Source organism: Rhea pennata, chromosome 29, assembly GCF_028389875.1.
Source record: "Rhea pennata isolate bPtePen1 chromosome 29, bPtePen1.pri, whole genome shotgun sequence".
NCBI lineage: Eukaryota > Metazoa > Chordata > Aves > Rheiformes > Rheidae > Rhea > Rhea pennata.
Genome location: NC_084691.1, coordinates 2,898,633 through 2,922,464, shown reverse-complemented (window position 1 = coordinate 2,922,464; position 23,832 = coordinate 2,898,633). Strand labels below are relative to the sequence as shown.

At 56.4% G+C, this 23,832-nt stretch overlaps 1 protein-coding gene and 1 long non-coding RNA gene across 2 annotated transcripts in view; both read right to left on the bottom strand.

Moving 5' to 3' along the window:
- LOC134152137 (cyclic AMP-dependent transcription factor ATF-7) overlaps positions 1-23,832 on the bottom strand; it is a 54,562-nt gene that overhangs the window by 6,504 nt on the left and 24,226 nt on the right. The window contains exons 3-9 of the mRNA XM_062597264.1: positions 10,701-10,797; positions 8,833-8,951; positions 6,218-6,352; positions 5,369-5,526; positions 2,729-2,828; positions 1,427-1,540; positions 137-289 (exon numbers count right to left, since the gene is read on the bottom strand). Of these exons, the coding sequence (XP_062453248.1) occupies positions 137-289; positions 1,427-1,540; positions 2,729-2,828; positions 5,369-5,526; positions 6,218-6,352; positions 8,833-8,951; positions 10,701-10,797 (876 nt within the window). The remainder of the gene's footprint in view (positions 1-136; positions 290-1,426; positions 1,541-2,728; positions 2,829-5,368; positions 5,527-6,217; positions 6,353-8,832; positions 8,952-10,700; positions 10,798-23,832) is intronic.
- LOC134152213 (uncharacterized) lies at positions 15,865-19,903 on the bottom strand. The gene is made up of 3 exons (XR_009960978.1): positions 19,727-19,903; positions 19,209-19,310; positions 15,865-15,997 (listed from the first exon to the last, which is right to left on the bottom strand). It is a non-coding gene; the product is annotated as an uncharacterized LOC134152213 (long non-coding RNA).

The window sequence follows — 23,832 nt, the reverse complement described above, 5'->3', positions numbered from 1 at the left end:
TGCACTGAAAAAACCCCACGGTTTTTAATTCCCTCTGCAAAGCAGGAAGGTTGCAAGGTTTTCCTCTTCCTTCCCCAAGATCCAGAACCCCCCTCGGCATCTCCAGCCCAACCTCGCAGGCTAAGTGGCGGCAGACCTGTGGCTGAGCTGGGGAAGGGGCATCCGGGTGCTGGACAAGTATCTGACTCTGCTCCGGACGTGCAGTCACCATCGTGCTGGCTGAGCCCACCACCAGGTTGCTGCCATTCAGTGAGGAAGACGTCTGATGTGTCAAGCTGGCCTTCAGCCTCTGTCAGAGGAGAAAAGAGGACATCAGTGGACCTCTTCTCTACGTTGTTAAGGTTTTAACCATCAATTCTGTCATCCGAGCAGCCAGGCCCCTGGGGAACGTGGTCTTCAGGGACTGCGGCTGATTCAAATCCAACCGAAAGCCATCACCATCTGGCCTACCCAAAGACAGACAGTGGCTTCCAACTCAGGCCCAAGCGGACAGGTGTCTGCATCCCAAAATTGCTACAGCAACTGGCACCGATCCGCTTCCCAGCTGGCAGGCTCCGCAGAAAGAACATGGACTGAACAGGCTTTGGGGCTTGAACTGCCCTTGAGCACCTGGAGAGAGGGCTTTCTGGGATAGAGAAGGGCACGTACGGGATCGAGAGCACGGCTGGCATGTTCTCCGGGCGGCCGTATGCAGGATCACGGGAAAGGATGGTCCTGTCTCATGCCTCGAACAGACTTTAAGATCTGTCACCCCACTCATAGCTCTGATCTGCAGACACCTAACTGGGAGGTGATGGGAGCAGGACTACACAGGTCACTGCAGCAATGGTGAGCAGCACCACTGTAAGAGACGGGTCTGCAAACACCTCTACCTTGTCTCAGGCAAAAAAAAAAAAAAAAAAAAAAAAAAAAAAAGGGGGGTTTCACCACTCTTTGCTCTCAAATTTAGGTTCGCTTCCTCCCTCTGCGTGCACTGCTTTGATCTGTGGAAGAGCCAACAGAGGGAAATGCTTCCCGAAATCTTTAGCTAAAAGAGTCTACGTGAAAACCATTACTAGGACCCTTGGATTACAGCACAACATCTCTTCTCTTGGCTCTGCCTTCCTCAAGCCCACCTCCAACCCATCTGTTATCTTGGATCCAAAAGCTCCAGCTTTACACAACAGCTGTGTTTAGGACGGGGCTGAGGTTTCTCCTGACAACAGCGCCGACTCGTCCGCTCTTCCCGGTGGCATTCGTAACATCTGCTCTCTGTGCGGGAAGGCGCAGCGACGGCTGCGCAGGATTTTGGAGAAGCGGCGTCGCTTCGCAAAGGCCGCAGGGGAAAAGGACTCCAAACGGAGTCTTTTCTGGAGGAGCTGGCGAAGACATCACGGCAACACCGGCGTGACACCTCCCCTCCCCAGGCACGTGTTTGGACACTTACCATTTTGGCTTCTGAGTGCACTGGAAGGCCTGATGGTGAAATGGACCCGCTGCTGTTGATGGGTGGCCCAGGAATACCGGGAATGTTAGGCACCATGGACATCGGCCGAGCCAGCTAACGGACAGAAACCAATACATGAGTTTTTGGAAGCTGAGGTGCTACTTCCGCAAGCGCTTTCCGCGAAGCAGCTCTAGAGTAATTCCCTGACCAAGCACATTTATAAGTCTTGACAACCGCTCAGCATCTAACTGCTGCCATCAATTACGTCTGCTGCCTCCGAAGGCCAGCAGCCACCCGTCTGGTGGCCACAGCGGCTGTTTAAGAGCCCAGCCACACCAAGTAGCTGCTCGAGACGGGCAGAAGGGCAGCCCTAAAAATTTCCTTCTTTCTCTCCCTCCCAGGTGGCTTTTCCCCACCAGTACAGGAGGAGAGGGCGGATGCAAGACCTTTTCCTGGGTTCTCTGCCCAGCTCTACCGCACGGCTACAGTGTCCCCTTCTAGAAAAGAGGTATTTTTTCTCCCTCATCAAAGAGGAAAAGCCAGAATTTGCACTTGCTTTTGTAAGCCGCTCTGACACAAAACACCGCAAACGCAAACCGTATTTTAGAACAAGCAGGGAGGTACGAAGACGTTTCCGTGCCCACGAGCCACATCGAACTGTCACCGTGTTTGCCTGCTTTGACGTCAACATTCCTGTTACCTGGGACAGAAGGTTTTGGCCGCCACTCGCTCAAAAACCAAAAGACATGCCCTGCAGGACGGCCAGGATTCACGCAGGCTGCTCGGTGAGGAGCTGAAGCGCTCAGCAGACATAAAAACCACCCAGCAGGCTAATCTGCTCGCGAATCCTACACTGCGGAAAATTCCCTGCATGCAAAAGCACAAGCCGCAGTGCTAATATTCGAACAGCTCTTTAGCACGCTGGCGAGGTTAGGGTGGCTTTCCTGGCCCGCGAAGACCAACATGTTCTCTGCAAGCTCGAATGGTTTCAATTGAAGCAAGCTGTTCCAAATGGAAGCAGCTAATCAGGGATCCTACAGTTCCCAGCCCTGGATCTATGGCATGAGCCATCTGTCCAGGCAAAGCTTTGTTTTCTTCCAGACTTATTGCCCTCTAGTGTGATCGACATGTTATTACTACCTTGCCAGAGCTGGCTCCCCTCTTCCTCCTGTTCCAGTCTTATCCAGCACAGAGGGGGGAGATGTCTTTTAATTTTTACAAAATGGAAGCGTCGCCATATATTTGGCAGAGGGAAAACGCTGCCCCCTTCTCACGCAGAGCCGTGTTGGATGTTTCTCTTACCGATATGACAGAAGGCATCTGTACAGGAGGGCCTGGGAGCACAGGCATGGTCTGTCCATTTGCAAGCTGCACGACAAGTGGAAGGGAACCTGTGGGAGACCTGGAGAAACAATTTAAATTGTCACGGATTATTTCAAGTTTATGCTGTCCCGGCAGCCCCGTGAGCTCAAGGGCAGAAGCACGAGTCAACCCCCGTTAGTGAATTTGGGCCAATTTTCACTTTTTTTTTTTTTTTTTTTTTGGAGGACAGCAAGTACTTTCACCATGTCCTGAATTGGTTGGCGTAAAGGTTAGACGAGCACGTGCCGAGGTACCGACCTACAGCCCGCTCGGCGCACGCGCCGTCACGTCTCGGCGACGCAGTGCCGGCCGCTCCGCCGACGGCGAGCGCTCCGCCGACGCTGCTGAAGCCCAGAGACACGACGCCCACGCGGATACGCAGCAGAGCTCTCCCAGGCACCGCTGGGGTCAGGCTCTGCGAGAGCTCCCGAAACTCCTCTAAAAGCTTAAAAGCGTCCCCGCGGGCTCTTCGGTGGCGCCCGCCGGCTGCCGCTCCGCGGGCACCGGGCAGACAGCGGGGCTGCGCAGCGGCTCCCGCTTACCGGCAACATCCCGGCCCACGAGGAGCGTTCGGTGAGCTCCCACGAGAGGGTTTGCGAGACCTGAGCTTTCCACTAACAAACGCTTCTAAATCTCCCGGCTCCGGAGAAAAATCTCCTAAATACGGAGCCGACGTTGGCTCGTGTCTGCCTGAAACAACGGCTCTGGGCGAGGCGAACGGCCCCGCTCACCGCAGGCTGGCGGAGGAGGCCGTCGCGCCGGAGCCTGATCGTGACAAATGAGAAATACCAAGCGCTTTTTCCGTCGCAGATCATTTTGCAGCGCAAAAGGCGGCGGCAGCGGCGGCGGGTGGACCCGCGGGGCGCTGGCAAGCAGGCGCGCCCCACGCCGCCGCCTCCGCTTCACGTCATCGCGAGCTCCCCATCCTCCCTCCGGCTGCGACCCTCTGGGCTCAGCCCCGTCCGGGAGAGCTCAGGAAAAGCGGAGCTGATCCGCTCCAGCCGGAACGGGAAGAGGGAAACCTTTCCCCGCCAGCCAGGGCTGCTTCTGCCGTTCGTCCTCAGCTCACGACAGCGCAGCGGGAAGCCGAATGGAGGCAGAGAAGAGCCGGGAGAAGAGCGGGGAGTCGAGATGAAAACCAGCTGCTGCCTCCTCTGACGAGCCCGGAGAAGGGCACGGACGAGGCTCCGCTGCCTGGGATCCTCGGAGCTGGCACGGAGCCCCAGCAGCGTGGGGAGACGCAGGGAACCCAAGTCAGAGGGGGAAGTTCGCGATGCCAGTAACTCCAGCCGGAATTTTTAAGGCTGCCTGGGCAACGCGAGCGTTGGGCTCGCACTCATTTCTCTCGGGCATCCCAAATCCTCCAGGCTGCTTTGAAAATCCCAGCCTGGAGTACACGGAGTTCACATCTCCGCCAGGCCCACGGCCCCGCCGCTTCCACCGGGGCCCTGACGCAGGGACCCTCGATAAAACTGCAACCCCGCCGCTCTGCACCCTGCGCTCGACTCCCGTGCCCTAGGAGGGATCTCTCACCGTGGGCTGCAACGCAAAAAAAAAAAAAAAAAAAAACATACTGAAGGCTGCCTTCCTCCAGTTCTGATTTTCTCTTTTCTCCAAGGCTCTGGGTTGGCTGCCCGAAGGAATACAATGCCCTTTCAAAGCCCTGGGATAATCACTTAACCCCTTAATGCCTCAAGACAGGATTTAAAACTTTCCGTCAGGAAGCCGGGATTGATGGTGCCAGAGGGTCAAGGCAAAAACACACACGAAAATATGAACTGACAGCCCCCAAATAAATGGCCTGGTTAATGTAAGGAGCCAGCCTCAAACAAGGGTAATTAGAAAGAGGCCAGGACCATGGCAAAAACAAAGCATCCTGACACCAAAGAATAGAAATGGGGCTAAATATATGTCTCCTGAGGGCCCATTGTAATGTGTTTCCTGCATCCTTCAGGCTCCTTCCTTTTATGTGCGGGGCTGGAGCTACCTAGCAGCGTAGCAGGCTCATAAGCACAGCACCGAGCGCTCTCGAGTCTCCGCTCGAGCCTGTTAAAGGGGCGAAAAAGAGCAGGTCATCAGAGCTGCCGAAACAAACAGCTCCCGAGGCAGAAGCTGACCACGAAGGAGGCCGGCAGGCTGGAGGAGAGGTTACACTTCAGAGGCAGCAGCTGTCCGAGCAAATCCCAAAGCCGTTAAAGAGCCGCACAGTTTCCTCCCGACGGTTTCTCCGCGCTCTCTCCTCCGCACCAGGCAGCAAAAGCGACTCGGCGTCCCCGGCACAGACAGCGAGCGTCTTGTCAGCGCGTTTGGGGATCAGGCTTAATTCCTCCCCGCGGCGCGTTCCGCCTCGTTTCGTTACACTACAACAATTAGTTCCTGCTTTCTGCGCTTACGCCCCATTTGCCTTTTCCAGGCTGTGCTGCAACGAGGCCCTTATGCCCAAGCAGCCGCAGCGGGAACGGCGGCACCTCAGCCGTTCCGACAATCAAGTTAACTTATTTAGGTACCTAATTACTGCCCAGGAAGCCTGACGAGGCGGGAATAAAAACCTCAGCGTGCGTTTCCCTCTTCCATACTTACCCTAGCTGTCTGTTGGATGGTGGTGCCTGGGTAATGACAGAGGTCGGGGAAGGCAGCGTCGGGTGGAGCGGGTCGTAGCCCAAGTGCAACGGCAGCGAGCCCGGACGCACGATGGTCGGGGTAGGTGTAGAAATGATTACAGGTTTTGAGGGGATCTCCTAGACACAGAAGAAAGGACCCCGGCGGTTACTCGTTAGCCTGCTCATTGCCTGGCTGTCTGCTTGTGATGGTTTAGAAGCAATTTAGGAAAAATTTAGGCACTTTGGTGACACCGTGAAATGGAAACTGAAGCACGGAGGGGAGAGACTTAGCCTGAAGTCGCACGGATTCGATGTCAGTGTCGGGAACAGGGCAGGGCGCAGCAATTCAGGCTTCCGCTGCCTACAGCGGCCACTGGGAAATAATTCCCCTCTCCAAATTACTGCTCGGGCCCCAGCTAACGTCTCCACAGTGGGAAGTTTTTCAGATGGAGCCCGTGCCACCGAGACTAATCTCCTGCTCTGAATCACCCAGCCGAACCCCTAGGACGCGGGGAGCCGATCTCCGAGAAGATGTTTTACTCAATTGGCGCTTTTATGCTGCCGGAAGAGCGTTCTCAGCGCTACCCCAGGGTAAATAGCAAGGCTTCCCTCATTAGCCAAATCCAGGCGGACGTTTAAGTGCAGCAAATGTGGTTTTAAGGAGCTGGGGGAAGGGAAGGAACGAGCTTTTCTCTTTCCTTTTAAAATAAGATGGCAACCTCGCAACCTCAAATTAGGCCTGGGCGCACGAGCGGAGAAAAAAGCTTTTTGCTTTCCCCTGGCGAAGGGGAGACCGACAGCTCCGCCGGGCGCCGTCCCGGACACCTACCTTCTCCTTGTTTCGGGGGGACTGCGGGTTAGACGCGGGGCTGTCCGGAGGCGAAGAGTCCACCTCAACCGGCTCTTCCTCCTTTATTTTGATGTCCGGCGTTGACGGCAGTGACATGTCCAGGGCTCCGGCGCTCTACGGGAAAAGGCAGATCGAAGGCGCAATTAGCTCCTACACTTTGCGAAACGCGTTTGGCCGTCCCCAGAGGAAAAACCCCGGCTCTGAGCTCTCGCCAAATTATTATTATTTATTGGGACTCGAGTAGCATCTGGGAGGCCGAGAGCAGCGCCTCGCCGCGCCGGCCCCGTCCAAAGAGACGAAGGCCTAGCAAAGACGGTCTCTGCCCCAGACGGCACCATTTTGTGGTTTCTCAGTAACACATACGCACGCAATTCTTTCCATTGGCATTTTTTTCCCCCCGTAAAATGGCTCTGCTAAGGAGAGCAGGTAACTAAGCCAAATGCCTGCAAGCTGCAGAAGGCGCTTCCATTCGCAGGAGAGCTGCAAAGCGTTGTATAAATCAAGCCTAATTGTTTTATTACCCGATTATCAAAAGCAAACGAAGAGCCAGGCCGTTTACTAACTATCTAGGAGCGCCCCGTTAAAAGCAAACCCAACCGTACGCCTGGCCCCGGCGACTTGCCACCCGCCGGGCTTCCCGCAGTGCCACGTGCCCCGTTTCACCCAGTTACCGGCTTGCCGGTTGCCCCCGCCACGGCGGGCAGCAGGGCGAGGAGGGGGGAGCGACGGGCAGGGCGAGCTGGGGAGTGCGAGGGGCCGAGCCGGCGGCCAGGCACCTTCGGAAGCCCGCAAGGTTCCCGAGCACCCACAAGAAGGGCTGGGGAGGGGTGTGTGGGGGGGGGTCCTCGGGTCCGATAGAGCACCCCGATCTGGGCTGGCGACGGGGGCCAGAACGGCGGGGCAATCGGCTCGGCGGCCACCTCGGCCCGCCGCAGACCCAGTGCCGAGCGGGGACCATTTACCTGCCCTCTTTAAGCAGAGCCGCGGCGCTGGGAATCACAAAAGAGAAGGGATTAACGTTCGGGAAAGTTTCAAGCCACCGAAAGCGCCTCCAGGGAAGCCCCCGCTGCGCCTACGGTTTTAATTAACGTGCTCGGTGTCGAGACCACCCTGGGAACCGGACAGGAAAACACACGGGCGGCGACGGGGAAAACGTTCGGAGCGTCTCGGCGACGCGCCGGGCGGCCGCGGCCGGGTCCGCTGAGCCAGCCGGGCCCGGGCACCGAGTGCACTCACGGAGGTTTCCTAAGAGGGGCAACGTTTTCCCTTAGGACGCCCGAAACCGCCCCGCGCGCCGAGCCTGGCCGCCGGCGGAAATATTTTGACTGCGGGCGTCCTAAAAGAGACGGGTGGTGGTGTGTGTGTTGGGCAGGGGGGGAAGAGAAAAATAAAAGGCGAGCGTCCGGCAGCCCGAAGGCTCTTTGCCGGAGCTCTCAGGCGAGCGCGGCGCAGGACGCGGGTGGTCTCGCATATAAAACCGCCTGGCTAGACTGTGGGCTGCTCGAGCATTTCTGCGCGAAACCGCAAACCGAGAGCTACCTTCGCGCAGCGCTCGGGGGGCTGCCGAGAACAAAAGGCAGCGAGCGGAGAGCGTGAAACGCCGCATACCAATGAGAGAGATCAATTTATGCTTTAAAGAGCCTTCCCCCCCCCCCACCCCTTCCCCTTCCCTGTTATTAGGGGAGCGGGCGAAAGGCAGGTTTCCGTTTTAATTCTGAATTCCTCCGTCCCCCATCTCGGCGAAGATTTACGCGGCACCGCCGCTGCAGTTTATTTCCGAGCAGCGCCGCTGACTGCGAGCGTATGTACGTACATATATCAATTTAGTAAATGTATGTGCCAGTCTAAGAGCCCAACGCGCATCTGCTGCTGTTCCTCGGATCCTGGAAGCGGGGCGGGATCGGTATGGGAGGGGGGGGGGAAAGGAGAGGGAAAATGTCCTTAATTAGCTGCTATCTGACGAGCGAGCCCGTCGTCCTTCAGACCCGCGCGCTCCCGAGGTTGGCAGGGGCAGGCTGAATCGATACGGCTTGCGCGCGAGGCAGCTCTTTTGTTAGAAAATCCTCCCCTCCCTGCAGCCCCCTCTTTATTTGCATGCGCTGCGAGCGTTCAAAGGCTCCGGCGCACCACGGCGGCTCCTCGCTCCCCTTCCCTGGCTTTGCGGAGAGCGCGGGAGACCGCCCCAGCCGCCCCTTAAAGGCAACAGCTTTAAGGATCCCGAGCGCCCAAGAGGCTCCGGGGGAATTTCGCCCCGGTCCTGAGCAGTCGGCGGAGCCTCGATCCTCTCCCACATCTCCTTCCCGAGATGCAAGAAATTCCGAGCGTCGCCTTTTTTTGCGCTTTTCGAAGCGAAAAGCCAAAGGAACAGTCACCCATTAAAACCCGCTCTAACCGGCGGCCCCGATCGCAGGGCCGGGCAGCCCGAGTCGCGCAGGTTGCAAAAAAACACAGTCCCCACGCGCGCGAGCGCGTTAAATCGGAGACCGCGCTCGGTTAACCCTACGGCGCGCGCGGTCCACCCGAAGAGCGCGGTCCCCCCGCCGGCGCTACGCCGGCGGCTGGGTTTTACGGCAGCGGCGGCCTTTGCCTCTTGCCTTTTTCTCGTCATCCTCGGCGGCTTTCTTGAACTCGTGCTCGAAGGAGCTGGCCAGCTCGTTGAAGAGTCCCACTTCTTCGCAGTTCTTCAAGAAGCGAGTTGGGGTCGGAGTCTGATCTGTTGGGGTTGCAATACGGAGCAGCTGTTAAAGAGAGGCTAGAAAATTCATTTAAACCACCTTAGCCCTCGCCTGGGACTCCCAGCGGCCGCGGCCTCCGCTGCGCAGAAGCCCGGGTGCTTTTCCACTGAGGCGTGCGGCACGTTTGCCAAAGCAATTCAGAAAGAGGGGGACGATTTCGGGTCGGTTTTGTATCTCCCGCAAACGGAAACGAGAAAAGAAACTTTTGCCGCTCTTAAAAAAAGACGTGCGGCGACCGGAGGGGAAACGGCCGAGCGGAGCGGCTCTCCGGCCGAGGCGGGACAGAGGCGGGGAAGAGCCGCTTCCCTCTCCGCCCGTTTCCCTCCGTAAGGGAACGTTAACGCGCCGTCGGAGCACGCACGGCCCCATTACCACCGCTGGCCAAAGCGGTCCCGCCGGGGCCGGTTTTCCACCGTATTAACGCGTCGAGTCACGATCTCCCTGGCCGTCGCCCAGGCTTATAAAGCAGCCAAGCGACCTCCCCGCTGCCGGCGAGCAGCGTTTTTGCTGCGTGACGGTGGGTCGGGAGCCCGGGTACTGGCGGGAGCCCGGCAAGAGCACGTTACGTCGGGAGAATCCATCCGGCAGGAAACTTCCTATGTTTTTAAGCACAGCGGGGATCCCCGGGAGAGCTCAGCTCGGCCTCCCACGTAAAACCCAGGCTGCCGGGTCTCCGCACGGAGCGCCGTAGCCCCGCTCGAGCCGAAGCAGAGGCTTCTTTACGACTCTCTTTTGCCTAACCGTGGAGTTATGGCAATGGACACAACGCTGAATCTTCCTGCTCCTTAACCCAGGCACCAATTCCAGCACGGAACAGGGCAGAGGGAGAGAAGAAGAAACTCCCCCGAGATAAAACAGCGGCGTAAAACAGGGCATTGGGGACTCAGGGCAGTAACGTCCCAGATCTCGCCGCTCAAAGCCGCCGCGGTTTTTTTAGCCCTCGCGAAACCCCCTTATCCGCCGTCGAGCTTCGCGGCTCAGCCCGCAGCAACCCGTCGAGCGTCGGCCCAGCGAAAACCCGGCGGAGCCGCGGCACCCTCGAGGGCTCAAGAAAACGGTTCCTCCCTTCTCCTTGCTCCCAGCAGTAACCCGCTCGCTCGGCGGTAGCGCAAACTTCGCGGCCTTTTAGGAAGCCCCGACGGAAGGGGATCGACAAGGCAGGAGGGTATCTGTAACCGGCAGCGATCTGCTGCCAGGCGGCAATATACGGTTTTCTCCAATCTTATAAAGGCCGCATTGACCGCGAGCTGCCACAGCACCTCGTCTGGGCTCTGCAAATGCACTCGCGGCAGCGGCCGGGTCACTCGATGGCATTTTAATTTATTAGCTGCTAGCCTAAAAGCTCAAGAAAATTGACACCTGGGCCGAGGAGAGGAAGCCGGGTTTGTCAGATTTGGTTCATCGTCCTCAAAGCACATGCAGAAACGCGAAAGACCTTTAGCCCGTAAATCTTCCAGCGTTAATAAAAAGGGTGAGAGCTAAAAAAGAAAAAAAAAAAAGAAAAAAAAGAGAAACCCACAAAACCTGATACTACCATAAAAAAGAAAAAAAATAGAAACTTGGAAGCCTCTGGCTTTCCTTTCCTCCTGATTAAATGCAGATCACAAGAGCTTTTTATGGGAGGTAGAGACGTTTTTCAGTGCATCTGGTCCCTGGTATTAATCTTGCAGTCATGCTATATTAATGTGCACCATTTTCCGAGCTGGCCTGGATTGAGCGCCACATACCTGCTATGATGACTGAGTCGGTTCGAGCAGGGCCGAATTTCAATGTCATCTCATGCTTGTGTTTATGAACCGCCAGGTGGTCCTCGTTTGTAAACCTCTGAAATGAAACAATTTAGCAAATCGTGAATAAATGCGTTCTGCGTTTTACGGTACATCCTGCAGCCGGGTTTTTTGGGAGGGGGGTGGGGGAAGAGCCGCCCGGAGAGCGACTCGTAACACGATCGCTGCCGAGCGTTAAGCAAACCCAGAGCGGGGCAGATCGGGTGGGAAGCGGCGTGTGAACGCGTCGCTCCCGACGAAGGGAGCCGTCAGGCGAACGGGGGACAAATAAGTTTTAATCATCCAAGTTTCGCGAGCGGCGGCGACGAGCCAAACCCGCCGAAAAGCGCCGCTACTCTCGCTAACGCCGCGGCGGATGGTTTTAGGGGCTCGGGGGTGGTTTTAGGGGCTCGGGGGCGCTTTGGGGGGCTCGGGGGCGCTTTGGGGATGGCGGCTAACGCGGGGCTCGGGTTTACGCCCCGCGAGAGCGGAGGGGAAGGGTTGGGGGGGAGGGCCGAGCCGAGCCGCTTTAAAAACCCAGACGAGAGGCGTCCCCGGCCGCAGCGACCTCCCCGGGGCCCTTTTCGGCAGCCGGCGCCGGAGGAAGCGATGGAGTTAAAGCAAATAATAATAAAAGAGCGGAGGATGGATTGCGCCTCTCCTAATAGACTGCGACAAACCGCGCGGCGGAGGGCATTTCACGGGCCCTGCTGCAGGATTTTTATGCATGCGGCGCAGCCCGTTTCGTTTCTTTTTTTTTTTTTTTCTTTCCCTGCCGTTGCTCGAAAGAGCCGCTGCATCAAAGAATTTCCTTCCTTCCTTCCTTTCTCTCCGCTCTTTAAGCGGACAGACAAACCAACCCGACCCAGAGCCACCCGCGCTTGCAAATTAGCCGAAGCGCCGGAGCCGTCGCATCTATTTTTCCCCCCAACACACACACACGCTTCCTCGCTTCGGTGCAATAAGAAATATCTTATGCAAAGCGTCCTTCAACCCCCTCTGCAAAAATACCAGGCGGGTCCGCAGCGCTTCTGAGAGCGGCCAGGGCTCGAATTAAACTAAAATAAAACCCAAGCTGATGGGTCTCGCAATCGTCTCAGCAAGGAAGGGTTTTATCAGGGCGGCTCGTGCAGCCCTGGGTGAACGTACGCTGGTTTTCCCATCACTGCCGCCCAGGTCGGGCCGTAACTAAACATCACCAGTGCCAAAACGCAACCGAACCGGGGGAGAAAAGGCAGCCGAGGGCACCGAAACCCGCAGCGGTGCTTTCGCGCCGCGCCGTCCCCGGCTGCCCACTTCCATCCCGGCTCCTTTCTTTTTTTTTTCTTTTTTTTTTCCCCATTTTTTTCCTAGGGCGCTTCTGCTCTCGCCGCCCGCTACGGCTCCATTTAACATCTTTATGCGCTCGCGCCAGCGTCGCGGCTCTGCCTCTCCTCCGCGCCGAAGCGCTCGCAGACGCCATATATCTTTCGGCACGTATTTCCAAACGCCGAAACCCAGAGGCCGAGCCCGGCGCTTCGGTGCTAAATCATGTCATTTTGCACGGGGAGGAAAGTAGCGGCGCGGGGAGAAAAGAAAAAAAGGAGGGAGGGGGAAAAAAAAAAAAACGGAATGAGTTAAAGCCACAGCACCGGCTTTAATGCTTCATCTCCTTCCATCGGCACCGAGCGGCAGCGTGATTTCAGCCCGCTCTTTTGCGGGGTGAAACGTCCCCCAGCCGCCGCGCCGGCGCTGCGCCCAGCCGGCTCCATCTCCCCCGTTCCCCGGCTGTGCAATGCCCACGCTCGTGTGTCGTCCCCCCCCCCCCTTCCCCGCTGACCCCCAGCCCCGGAGCCTGCAGGGATTAATTCACTAATGTGCGTAAAGTGCCCAGATCCCGGAGTGATTCATAGGTTTGCAAAGGCCGGGGATGGGGTGGGGGTGGGGGGGGGGCAACATTGCAATTATCTGCCGGGGACTGCGGGAAGCCCCGGGGGGGCCCCGTTTCCATAGGGAAGCAGGTGGCGCGAGCCCGCCCGCTCGGAGAGAACGCCGGAAAAACTTGTTGGTTTGCAAGAATGCAACGCTCTAGAGTTGCGTTTTATTTCTGCAATGACCTAAAGTTGCAATTTTCGTTTGCAATGCTCTAAAGTTGCATTTTTCGTTTTCAAAGACAAAAAGATGCATCTTCTCTTTTGCAATGACCTGAAGTTGCATCTTCTCTTTTGCAACGACCTAAATTGCATTTTCCTTTTGCAACGACCTAAAGTTGCATTTTTCTTTTCTTTTCTTTTTTTTTTTTTTTTTGTTCCAGCCACGGATCCGGCTACCCGGGAGCTTCTGCGAACGGGTTTCAGTGCCAGGGTCCTTCCGCTAGAGGAGGGAAGAGACGGCACCTCTGCGAGGATAAATGAAAAGGAGAGCGAAGGTTTATGAGCCATCAGCTCCGCGACACCCCCCTTCCCCGCCGCTGCCGCCTTGCACACGCGCAAAAAAATAAGATATTCAAAGCGAGTCCTGTCGCTCCTGCCCTTGCACAAAACCTTTTGTCGTTTCAGCCCGGTGCCGGCGAAAAAAACCAGAAGCCGGGAAGGTGCCGGCGCGCGGCGAAGAGGGCGAGAGCCAAACGTCTCCAGGCGTTTGGATGCGTTTGGTGCATGCAACCCCCCCCCTCCAAAAAAAAAAAAACCCCACCCCATGCGCCGCACCGAAACTGCCTTGAGATTAAACCCCAAAACGTTCTTTTCGGCTCCGGGGAGCCAGGCGGCTGTGCCTTTGGCTTCAAAAATACACTTGCATCCCGACCTGCGATTAACGCCCAACCGCTGCTGGGGATTAAAGTCACAAAACCCTTAGAAATATGTTGTTTTTTTTTTTTTTTTTTTTGCTTTAACCAATGTGGAGAAAACCATCTGCATGCAGATCTTGTTTTTATAAGATATATATATATTTTTTATATATATATTTTAATGCTGCTGTTATCACGGACTAGCGCCGTGCGACAGCATCCTCCTCCCCGCGGCACCCGACGGCTCCTCAAGCCAGGCAGCGACGGTGCGCCCGGACGTTATCCGAGGGCTACGTTTTCGGTAAAGCTGCCGCGACTCCCCGGGCCGCGGGGATTTTCCAGGCGCTCCAGCGTCCGCCTCCCACCCAAGGCGACGGCACCCGGCGCCCCGATGCAACGGGGCGTTAACGGGGTCCTGGAGCCCGTCCCGTCCCCCGATCCTCCTTGGCCAGAAGGGCAGAGCGTTTAACTAGGAGTAGGTAAATAATTTAATTTACATTTCTATAGCTTCCCTTATCCCAGAGGGCTTCTCATTCGCATGCCCCTCCGCCGAAATGCAGGTGTTTCGGCAGGGGGGAAGGCAGCAACCATCTGGCCCGCGGCACGGCGAGGACGGCGGGCGGCGTTCGGCCAAGGACGGACGGGGCAAAGTCTTTAATAAAACCGGCTGCTCGACTCGCGGCGTCGCGTTTAATTTTAATAAAGTCACCTCCGGCAGACGCGGCGTCTCCCTCCTCGGCGCGCTTAACCTCAGCGTCGGCACCTCCGGCTGCGGAGGAAACCGGCTCCCCCCTTTTCGGAGCGGCCGGGAGGCGAGCGGCTCGGCTAGGAAAGCTTTCGCCCCAGCGGGATTTCACCCGGCTCGGACACCGGTTGAGAGCTTCAGCTCTCAAACCCGAGCCTCCCACGAGCAGGAATGTGTATTTTTTTATATATAGCACTTGAAAGACAAGGAATTAATCTTTTCCCCCCCTCTGCTTTTTAAAACGGGGTGGAAAAATACGGCAAGAGGAAGAGGAGACGGGTCGAGGCGCTTCCAGGAGGGCCGCCGAGCGGGCGGCTCCGTAGGAGGATTTTGCCGGATAACAAACCGGCTCGTCCGCCGGAGCGACGCTCCCGGGAATCGGGCCGTCCTTCCCGAGCCGCGAGCCCGGCGAGACGGGCAAAGCACGCGGGGGCTCGCCCGCCGCACGGAGCCTGCAATGCAATTATTATTTATTTCCACACGGTGGAGCATATATATAAATATATATATATATACGTATTTTCTTTTAGCCTTGCTGCACCAAAAGGGAAGGTTATTAAAATCCGTGCATTAATTACCGCTGCCACATAAGTTAAGAGGAGAGGCACAGCAGTAATTAAGGGAGGTGAGCGAGGGGGTGGAGGCGCGGAGCGGCTCCGCAGCTCGCGCCTACGGATACGCGCCGGCCCCATGGGAAGCCCCCGGATAGCTCCAGCGCGGACGTGAATCATTCTAACATCCCCGGCTCGAATCCCAGCAGCGGCACAGGTTTGCGGCGTGACCTTGGGCGAGCCATCAATTCTCGCCGTCCCTAGCAGAGGGGGGCGAATAAAAAGGAGGTGTGTGCTCGTGTTGGGAGGGGGGGGGGGAATAATAATAATAAAAAAAAAGACGCACCGCGTTTCGCGAGGGCGTCGGGAGAAGGCTCCGAGAGCGGCGCTGCGGCAAACCGTTAACAAAAGACGATTAAAGCCGTTCGCCTTCGCTCCGCGCTTTCGAAGCGTTCCCCGGGCGCTCGGCGTCCTTCCCCGCCTCGAGAGCCGAGGAAGGCGAACAGACCTGGCCGAACGGGCACCGGCCCCGCGGAGAGGCGCCGGGCCGAGGGAAATCCCTGCCGGAAGCCACGCGGCGCCGAGGGTGGGCAAAGGGGCGAGCGGCGCCGGGCGCTCGCGCGGGCAGCGAACGGCGTCGCGGCGCTGCGGGGGAAAGGCCAAAAATACGAGAAATAGTAACAACAGCGATAATAACGACGCCGATAACGACGCCGAGGGTTCAGCTCCGCCACGCGAAGCCAAGCCGGGGCTGCCGCCTTCCCCGGCGAGGCTCTGCCGTGAGTCCCCCCCCCGCCTGCCTTGGACGTGCTCCACGGCTCCCGAACGGACGATTCGGACGCCAAGAAGCTCCCTCGGCCAAGGAGGAGCGGGGAAAAAAGGAGACGGCGCAGCAGGAAAGCTCCCCACCCCCCGTCTCCAAATACCCGTCCCAAAACCAAGAGCGCGGCGAGCTCCCGTGGCACAGGAGCCGCCGGGCGACGACGACGCGGGCCGGAGAACGCCGTTTACCGCGGCCGCCGGCGCCTCGAGCCCGATGCGAAGCGTCTCGGCGCCGAGGCCGAAAGCAGCTTCTCGAGGGCCGAGGCCGGTGGCGTCGCCGCGCTCAAATTCGGTCCCGGCCGAGAGGCTCGGCGTTCGTCCCCGCTAACGCGATCCGCTGCGCCGCCGTAGCCGCGCTAAGAGAAAGCTGATCCTAAAAGAAAAAAAAAAAAAAAAGAAGGAAAAGTTAGCTCCGACGGCGGGAAAAAAAAAAAAAAAAAAAGGAAAAAAAGCGGCGCTCACGGCGCCGGCCGGCTACGGCTCGGAGGAGTCGACGCGACTTCGGACGTCGCTTTGCTGCGGTTCAGCTGCGATACGGGGCTCGCAGCGCCCGGCCGCGAGGACCGCGGCCGCTCTCGGCGTCTCCCTCTCGCCCTTCTCCCGCGGTCGCCCCGCTACCCGCGGGGTCCCGTCCCCCCCCCCCCAGCTCCTTCTCTGCCGCTGCTTTCCAGCACGCGGCCGCCCAGCTCGCTCCCGGGCTCGGTAAGGATCGGGATTTCACGCCCGTTGTTAGACGTCAGCGCATCACGGCAATTAAACAGGGCAGGAAAATATAGATATATATAAAATTATATGTATCAGGGAGCTTGCAAACGTTTCGAGGTTTGGAGCAAACGGCGCCCCAGCTCCCTCGGAGGGACCGCAGCGATCGCGAGTCAGTTTTAATGCCTGAAACACGTGCAGCAAATACCTCCTCCCGGCCCAGAAACAAAAGCCGGCGTTAACACCCCGGCGAGCGGGCGAATTAGCAGATTTTTTTTTTTTTTTTTTTGTTTACAAGCGCTCCAGCCGGGATTAAGACGTCGACGCCGCGCAGCGCCTGCACCTGCATCCGCGGCGTTGCACGGCTCGGGGCGCGCCTCGCCCCGGCGTTGCGGCGGCAGGAGCCTTGCACACAAAAATGCAAAAAAAAAAAAAAAATTTAAAAAAAAGGAGGAAAAAGCAAAGGGCCAGCAAGCTACACCCGCGAGCTGGACACGGGTGGAACGAGCTACCGCTTGTTTTTTGCTTTTAAGGCCAGCGTGGATTGCTTAAAACCCGCTCCTTTGAAGGGTTATTTGGATAAAGGAGCTTTTGGGAGACTGCGGCAGCTCAGCTCTCTCCCGAGCCGCTCGTGCGCCCGGCCAAAGGCCGCACCGAGGGGCTTTACGCGGGTAAAGGCGACGGGTAAACGCTGCTTTGAATTCCTGGCAATTCTACTAGCGACCGTAAAGCCCTCACCTGTCTGCCCCCCAAAATAAACCCTGCTTATCCGCCTCAGAGCGGGGGCCGCCAGCTACGCTAGACAGATTTACTGTTTATAAATAGCCCGAAGTTGGGAAGCCAGAACCTTTAACTTCCCCGAAGATAGACCGATGCAACGTTTTGCAAGAACTTCCATTTTATGAAATGGTTTAATTTAGCAGGCTTTACTGCCGAGATTAATTTATAGCTTGTTTTGCGCCGCCGCAAGAGTCTCCCACCCCATCCCCTGCACACACACACACACAATTCTTTATTGTCTAGATGTTTACTCTCAAGGGGAATTTTAAGACTTTAATGTTTTTATTGTTTTAATCCGGCATATAAAAAAATGATTCGAGCAAAACAGCTGGTACGAGCGCTCAAAAAGTGGCGGTGCACTTTCGCAGCTTGCATCGTTAAGCAGGTGTTAAATAAACAAGGCGCCCCGCTCCTCCAGAGAGTTACCGGCGCCGGAGATTCGCGGGGGATCTTTTTAGACAGCGCGGGTGTTACCAAACCGACAGCTGAACCGCTCCGGCAGGGACCTTTTTGCGTTTCTGCCAACGCTCCCGGTACCTGCTTTAGCTCGGCTTTACGCTCCGCAAGCTAAAATTCCTGCAGGCAGTAAGCGACGGGAGGGCTGAACCACGGCAAGCAAATCCCCCCCCCCTGCTCGCTACCCGCTGTACGTAAAGCTTGGCCACGTGCCCTCTTCTCCATGCACAAAGAAAAAGCCCCAAAGGCGCTTTCCCCCCCCCCCCTTTTTTTTTCCCCCTTGCTTTCCGCCTTCAAGCCATCCGTCCTCGAGGCCTTTGTGCCAGCCGCGAGCGCGGCGCCTTCCGCAAAAAAAAAAAGAGTCGCTGCCGCGCTCGCCCGGGCTAGAAACGCCTGCTGTGCATTCCTTCCCCCGGAGCGGGCTGGAGCACGAGAGCTGCAAGGGGCCTGAAAATATTCCTGCTTGCGGTTGGGTTTTTTCTTTCTTTTTTCTTGTTTTGTTTTGTTTCTCCCCCCCCCCCCCCACCCCGACTCGCGCCGCCCCTGCTCCGGCGCCGCCGCAAAGCCGCTCGCGATCCGCCGCCGCAGCGGCTGCCGCAGAGGGGTGGAGCGGAGCAGAGCGGAGCGGCCGGGCGCTCGCCGCCTTCCCGCGCGCTCTCAGCTCCTTCTCGCGCGCCTTCGGGGACGCTGGGGCTCGTCGCGCCGGGCTTTTATGCAAGCAGCTTGCAAAGAAGCCTGCAAATTCGAGCATTTTTTTGGTTTTGTTTTGTTTTGAATCACACATCCTCGACGGCTTTGCAAAGCTGCGTGCTGCATGTGCATTTGGGAAATAAGTCCTCCGCTAATGCTAAAAAACGAAGCATCTCATAGTTTTCAAAGGCGTTAGGTAGCAAAGCGAGGCTCCAAATAAAACAAAAAGCAAGCAAATAGCTTGGGTTTCAAAAAAAAACGTTTCTATAGCAAAGAGATATTTTACTGGCTGGAAGTAAAACCCAGAGCTCACAAGAGGAGCAAAACAAAAACAAAAAACACAACAGGGACCCTCGCCCCGTTGGTCCCTAACTGACCCTCCGAACCCTATTTCACGCCTGCTTCGAGGGTGAAAACTGGCTTCAGCAGGTGCCGGGATAAAAATCGCGGGTCCGGAGCGGCGCGCGAGCCGCGGTCAGCGCGGCCGTCGGAGCGCGAAGCCCCGGGAAGCTTTCCGCTCCCATCACGCTCGCGAGCGCAAGGCGGTTTTTAAGACCAAGCTAATTTCGAGTTAATAAAAGAGCCCGGCTCAATTTACGGCTTCGCAGGACAGGCGGTTTGCATTTCTGACCCAGAGCTTTAGTTAAGGCTCGGGCTGAGATCTCCTTTAAAGCAGAGAGACTCCACGGTTGTGAAAGATCCCTTAAATGCAGCGAGATGAAAATATTCCCTGCAAGCACGTGGGCATTTTACTCTGCAGCTCCGATCACGTTTCTGGGAAAGGGAAAAAGAAGAAAAAAAACCCTCCCTCGCGCCACCACGGCTTCAGGGATCAGAAACCGCCCCGAAACTCGGGAGCAAAGAGCAAGGATGGGGCTCAGATAAAAAAAAGAATAAACAAACAAACAAAAAAAGCCAAAAAAAAAAAAAAGCAGAAATTTAAAATCATTAGTGACCTGGCAGCACGTGGGAAATTCCAGACGCGGATCGATCGGCTCCGCCGGCCTCGCCGACGGGTGCGAAACGCGTTGCGGCGGGACGGCCCCGGCGCGGCTCCCCTTCGGGGCGGAAAGGGAGAAGGTTAACGCGACCCGTTAACACGCTCCTTAAAAAACACCCGGCCCCGCGCGCGCGCACATCCCGAAGAGGCGGATTCCTAGCCGGGATTCGTACTAGGGCGGTCGGTTAAAATCTAAAACCGAAACATCGCGCGAGACGGGAGAAGGCGGCGGATGATGGGAAGCGACGGGGCAAGGCTGCCGCTCGGCCGAGGGCGATCCCGGATATCCGCCCCGTTCCCCCAAGGATGCCCGACAGCCCGGCTTTTCCCCCGGCGGGGGGGGGGGGGGGGGGGGGGGGGGGGCTTCCTTGGGCGCTTCCTTTAGGAACAGGAAGGTTAAATTAAGCTTCGAGCAGCCCCAAAATAAAATTTCGCCCTCGCATACGAGCTCTCGCCCCCCCCCCCCTTTTCCACCTCTCTCGCTTTGGATCGGCGAGCAGGAACGGGGCTGGAACTGGGAACCGCTCGACGGGACGGGACGGCTGCTGCCGAGTCTCCCCGCGTCGCCGCGGCCCCGGCGGACGTTTCCGAGATGGATTCGGGATGGTTTTAGGGAAATCTCCAGCGCAACCTCATCAAGCACCTGCGAACAGAGACCTTCTGCTCCGGGCAGTTCGACGCCAGCGCCGCAGGTGTGCTACGCGCGGCATGAGGAGAGTGCAAGAGCTGTAAACACATATAATAATATTAAAAAAGTATTTAAAAAAAAAAAAATCTCAAAAGCTGGTTTCTGGCTCAGTTTGGCCGCGATGTGCAACCTGCCGAAGGGCCCTTGGCGTCGGGCGGCTGCGCCCGCGCGTCCTCGTACCGTGGCGGAGTTTCACGTACGAACGCTCCCGCTTCCCCCGTTAAGCTGCTTTCTGCAAGTTGCCTTTTCCCCGGGAGGGCTTAAAATAAATAAAATAAAATAAAAAATAAAATAAACACAGCCCCCTAGGCACAAAACACACCGCACCAGTAGGTTATAATAAATAACCGGCCCGCGGGTTATTTTTAAGCGCCGCGTGTGGCAAGAGAGAGGAATCGGCGAGTCCCGGAAAGGAGGCGAGGATGAAAATGAAGCCCCGAACCGGGCGCGCGGGGTGGGGAGAGCCGACAGCTGCACAGCGCCGTCCTGCCCCGCGGCACGGGGCCAGCGCTCGGCACCAGCGCTACCAAAAAGGGGCACGAGGAGGGAAAAGGCAGCAAAGCCCTTGCAAAAGAAAAGCATAAAAAAAAAAACCATAAAATAAAATAATAAAAAATAAAAATAAAATAAAATAAAATAAAATAAAATAAAATAAAATAAAAATAAACAAAAAACCAGGCTCGCCTTTAGGAGAGGGGGGTTCGGAAAGCCACGCGGACCCGGCGCCGTCCGAGCGGCCGCTGCGGAGCAGAAACGGCGTCCTCGGCACCCGCCACGCATCCCAGCCGTAGCGACGATAAAGGCTTCAACTTACAGGAAATGCTGCTATTAAATAATATTTAAGTCTTAATTATATTTTAAAACAGCCATTTGATAAAAAAAAAAAAAAAAAAAGTTCTATTATGGTGCTTTTGTAGTTAAAGGTCTGTCAACATTTCCATTTTAAACCTTCATTTCTAGGGGGTTTATAATTTGGTCATAAAAATTCATTCTAGGCTGGAACTTGGCATACAGGGGCTCAGCCTAGGAGCAATATTTTTTATTATCCAATTTGGTTTAAATTGGTTTGGCCGTTTTTAAGTTATAGGAGTGTAAAAAATAAACGTTTACTGGTTTCAGATGCCTTCTCAAGCTTATTATTATTCAAAATTAGCTTTTTCCCCTCCGCACCTCCAAAAATACCTTCAGCAAGAGGTGGGAGACATCATTTTTCCGTGCCGACAACGCCTGAGTTACAATTCAAATTAATTCCCTCTTCCGATGCTAACAACCTAAAGACTTACTATAGCCAACAACTACTTTTACACGGCCCCATTACATACTGTAAATGCTTGGAGATTTGTGTAGCATCTGCCATTTTGTGCTCGATGCACAGGTACTGCAGCTGTAAAGGCCTTAATTCGAAATAAATAATTAACTCTGGAAACCTGCATTCCTGTGAAATAATAGAAGACCTTTAACCGAGATGTTTCTCCGTAGAATTTTATTTCAGCTGTGGCAGCTTCAAATAAAAAGCTGCAGATGTGAAGCAAGCGGGCGCGTACGGCTAGGAATTCCTCGCCGCAGAGCCTCAGACGTTTCCTTGAATTTAAAAAACGAAAAAGAAACTCTAGTTTATGGCTCAGCTCCTCAAATCACTTGGGTGCAGTAGGGACACAGCACAGACGTGACTTTGCATGCTAAGCGCAGGCGAGGGGTATCTGTGCCCAAGCCTAACAAAAGCTCGGAGAAGGATTTTATTCCCGCTCGAGCGTTAGCATCCGCAATCTTTCATTTTAATATTTCGCCGGGACGCGGGGAGGTGGGGGCATCACGCGGCGACCGTCTAGGGCGCGCGGGGGACGTGTCCGCGCCGTCGGAAAGGCTCGAGCGTCCCGGCGAGGCGCAGCGCACCCGCCGGCATCGCGGCGTTCGGCGTGCCCGGAGCGGAGAGCTCCGCGGCGCTCCGGGCTTCGCCTGCCGCGGGTCGGCCGCGCCGGCTGCTCCGCGGCCCCGGCGGACCTTGGTCGCCGGTGTCGGCGCCCTGCCCCACGGGAGCAAAACTCCCGGTTAAATCGGGCTCATCCGGCACGACGGCTCCTACCTCATTAAACCAGCGGCTCTACGGAGCCTGAATTCCTGCGGAAACACACTCTGCTCCCGCGTCCAAGCCGAGTCCAGCTCAGTTGCCCCGCCAGGGCAGGAATGATTTCAACGGGATGACGGAGTGTCAAAACTCTGCTTAATACCATTGAAATTCCTGTTTTCCCTAACAGCAGGTAGCCGACGGGGCTGAAATTTCGCCACGGTTTAACTCCCGAGTTTCTTACGCAGTTTGTCCGGCGTCTCTTTGCCAGCGGCAGGATGCGAGTCCCAAGGAGCAGCCGCGGAGGAGGAGGACGAGGTCAGAAGGACGCACAAGCGTTTCTCTTCGTACGGGCTCATCTTCGCACCCAGCGCGTTCGCATCCTGCCCGCGCGGTCCCTCTGGGTCCTCACCCAAGCCTAACGCTCCCGGCCGCTCGGAGGCAGGGAATGTTTTCTCACCTTGCTTTACCCCATAGGAGGGAAGAAGGAAGGTAACAGAGCAAACCGTGGAAACGCAGCGCAAGAAAAACGCTTCGTTGTAAAGCGGATGGGCACGGGCACTTTCTCCCTCTCACCTCTGGGCTGCTGCATGCACCTACCTACTCGCTTCACTACATTATTCTGGCTTTTTAAATCACAACGGTTCATCTTGAACGATCTGCTTCCGCCGAGGACGTTCAGCCACCGACAGACCTGCAGAGACAGGGACAAAACTCATTCCTCGTACCCGCCGAGCTCCTCTCGACCTGAAACTGGGCCAGGGACGTAGCGCTGCAAACGGCGGCTCCGACTGCCGCCCGCGACGCCTTCGCTCGACGGGCGCCTGCAACCTCGCGAGCAGCCGCCGCTCCGGACGCGTCCTCGGCCGCCGGGAAGCTCGAGCCGCGACGAGGAGAGCCCGCCGCCAGAAAGCTTCTCGGACAGAGAACGAGCGGCATTTTTTCTTCTTTATATCGGGACTCGTATAAAGGGAATAATCTATATTCGTTCGGATTATACAAGCTACAAAACACACCTTAGCTTCAGTCCCGCATTTAACCAATTGCAGAGGCCATTTGTTGGCTCGTATATTATAAAGCAATAGAGATTTAAGGGATAATGGTCATGGCGGCAGAGTATACAAAGCAATAAACTGCTTTTGAGGTTGGTTAAATGCCAAGTGATGCTGAGGCCTCAATGCCATAAACATTATTTCTATTATATGACAAGATAAGAGGATACAATAAACCGCAAAGAAGAAAAATCATTTTCTGGCCGCGTGAAAGTTCTGGGCTTCGCGCGTCTCGGACCCTGCACGAGCGTCACCCCGGCGGCCGGGCTTTAAGGGGAATAAATCGTTAAATTAAGGGCGGGTTTAAAAAGCGAGCGGTTGTTTGAGGAAATGGCCTGTATAACCGTAGCGCCGGAATCAGGACCCAAGCGATGATTTGTGTCACCTCATAAGAAGTGTGATGGGGTGGACTGGGGAGGTGGGGGCAAGGTAAAGCCTTGCGCCCAGCGGAATATATTCAGCCTTACGGCACCTCCGGTAGGAGAGGACAAAGCTGGGGTTTTTTTTTATTAATAAAAAGATGCTCGGCTGCTACGACGCTTCATAAAGCCTCAAGCGCCCGATGCTCTCAGAGCCTTTGGGAGGGGAGCGGAGGGAGGTGCAAATCGGTGCCTCCCCAGCGGCGCCGGCTTCGCCTTCCGGAGGGGGACGCGAGCGATACCGAGTACTTAATGCACCGTTTTATACGGAAACGGACCCGGACTTGGAGCAGTTTCCCCAAGAATCGGGCAGCAGAAGCCTCTGCCTTTTGCCCAGACCTTTGCTCTGGATGCCT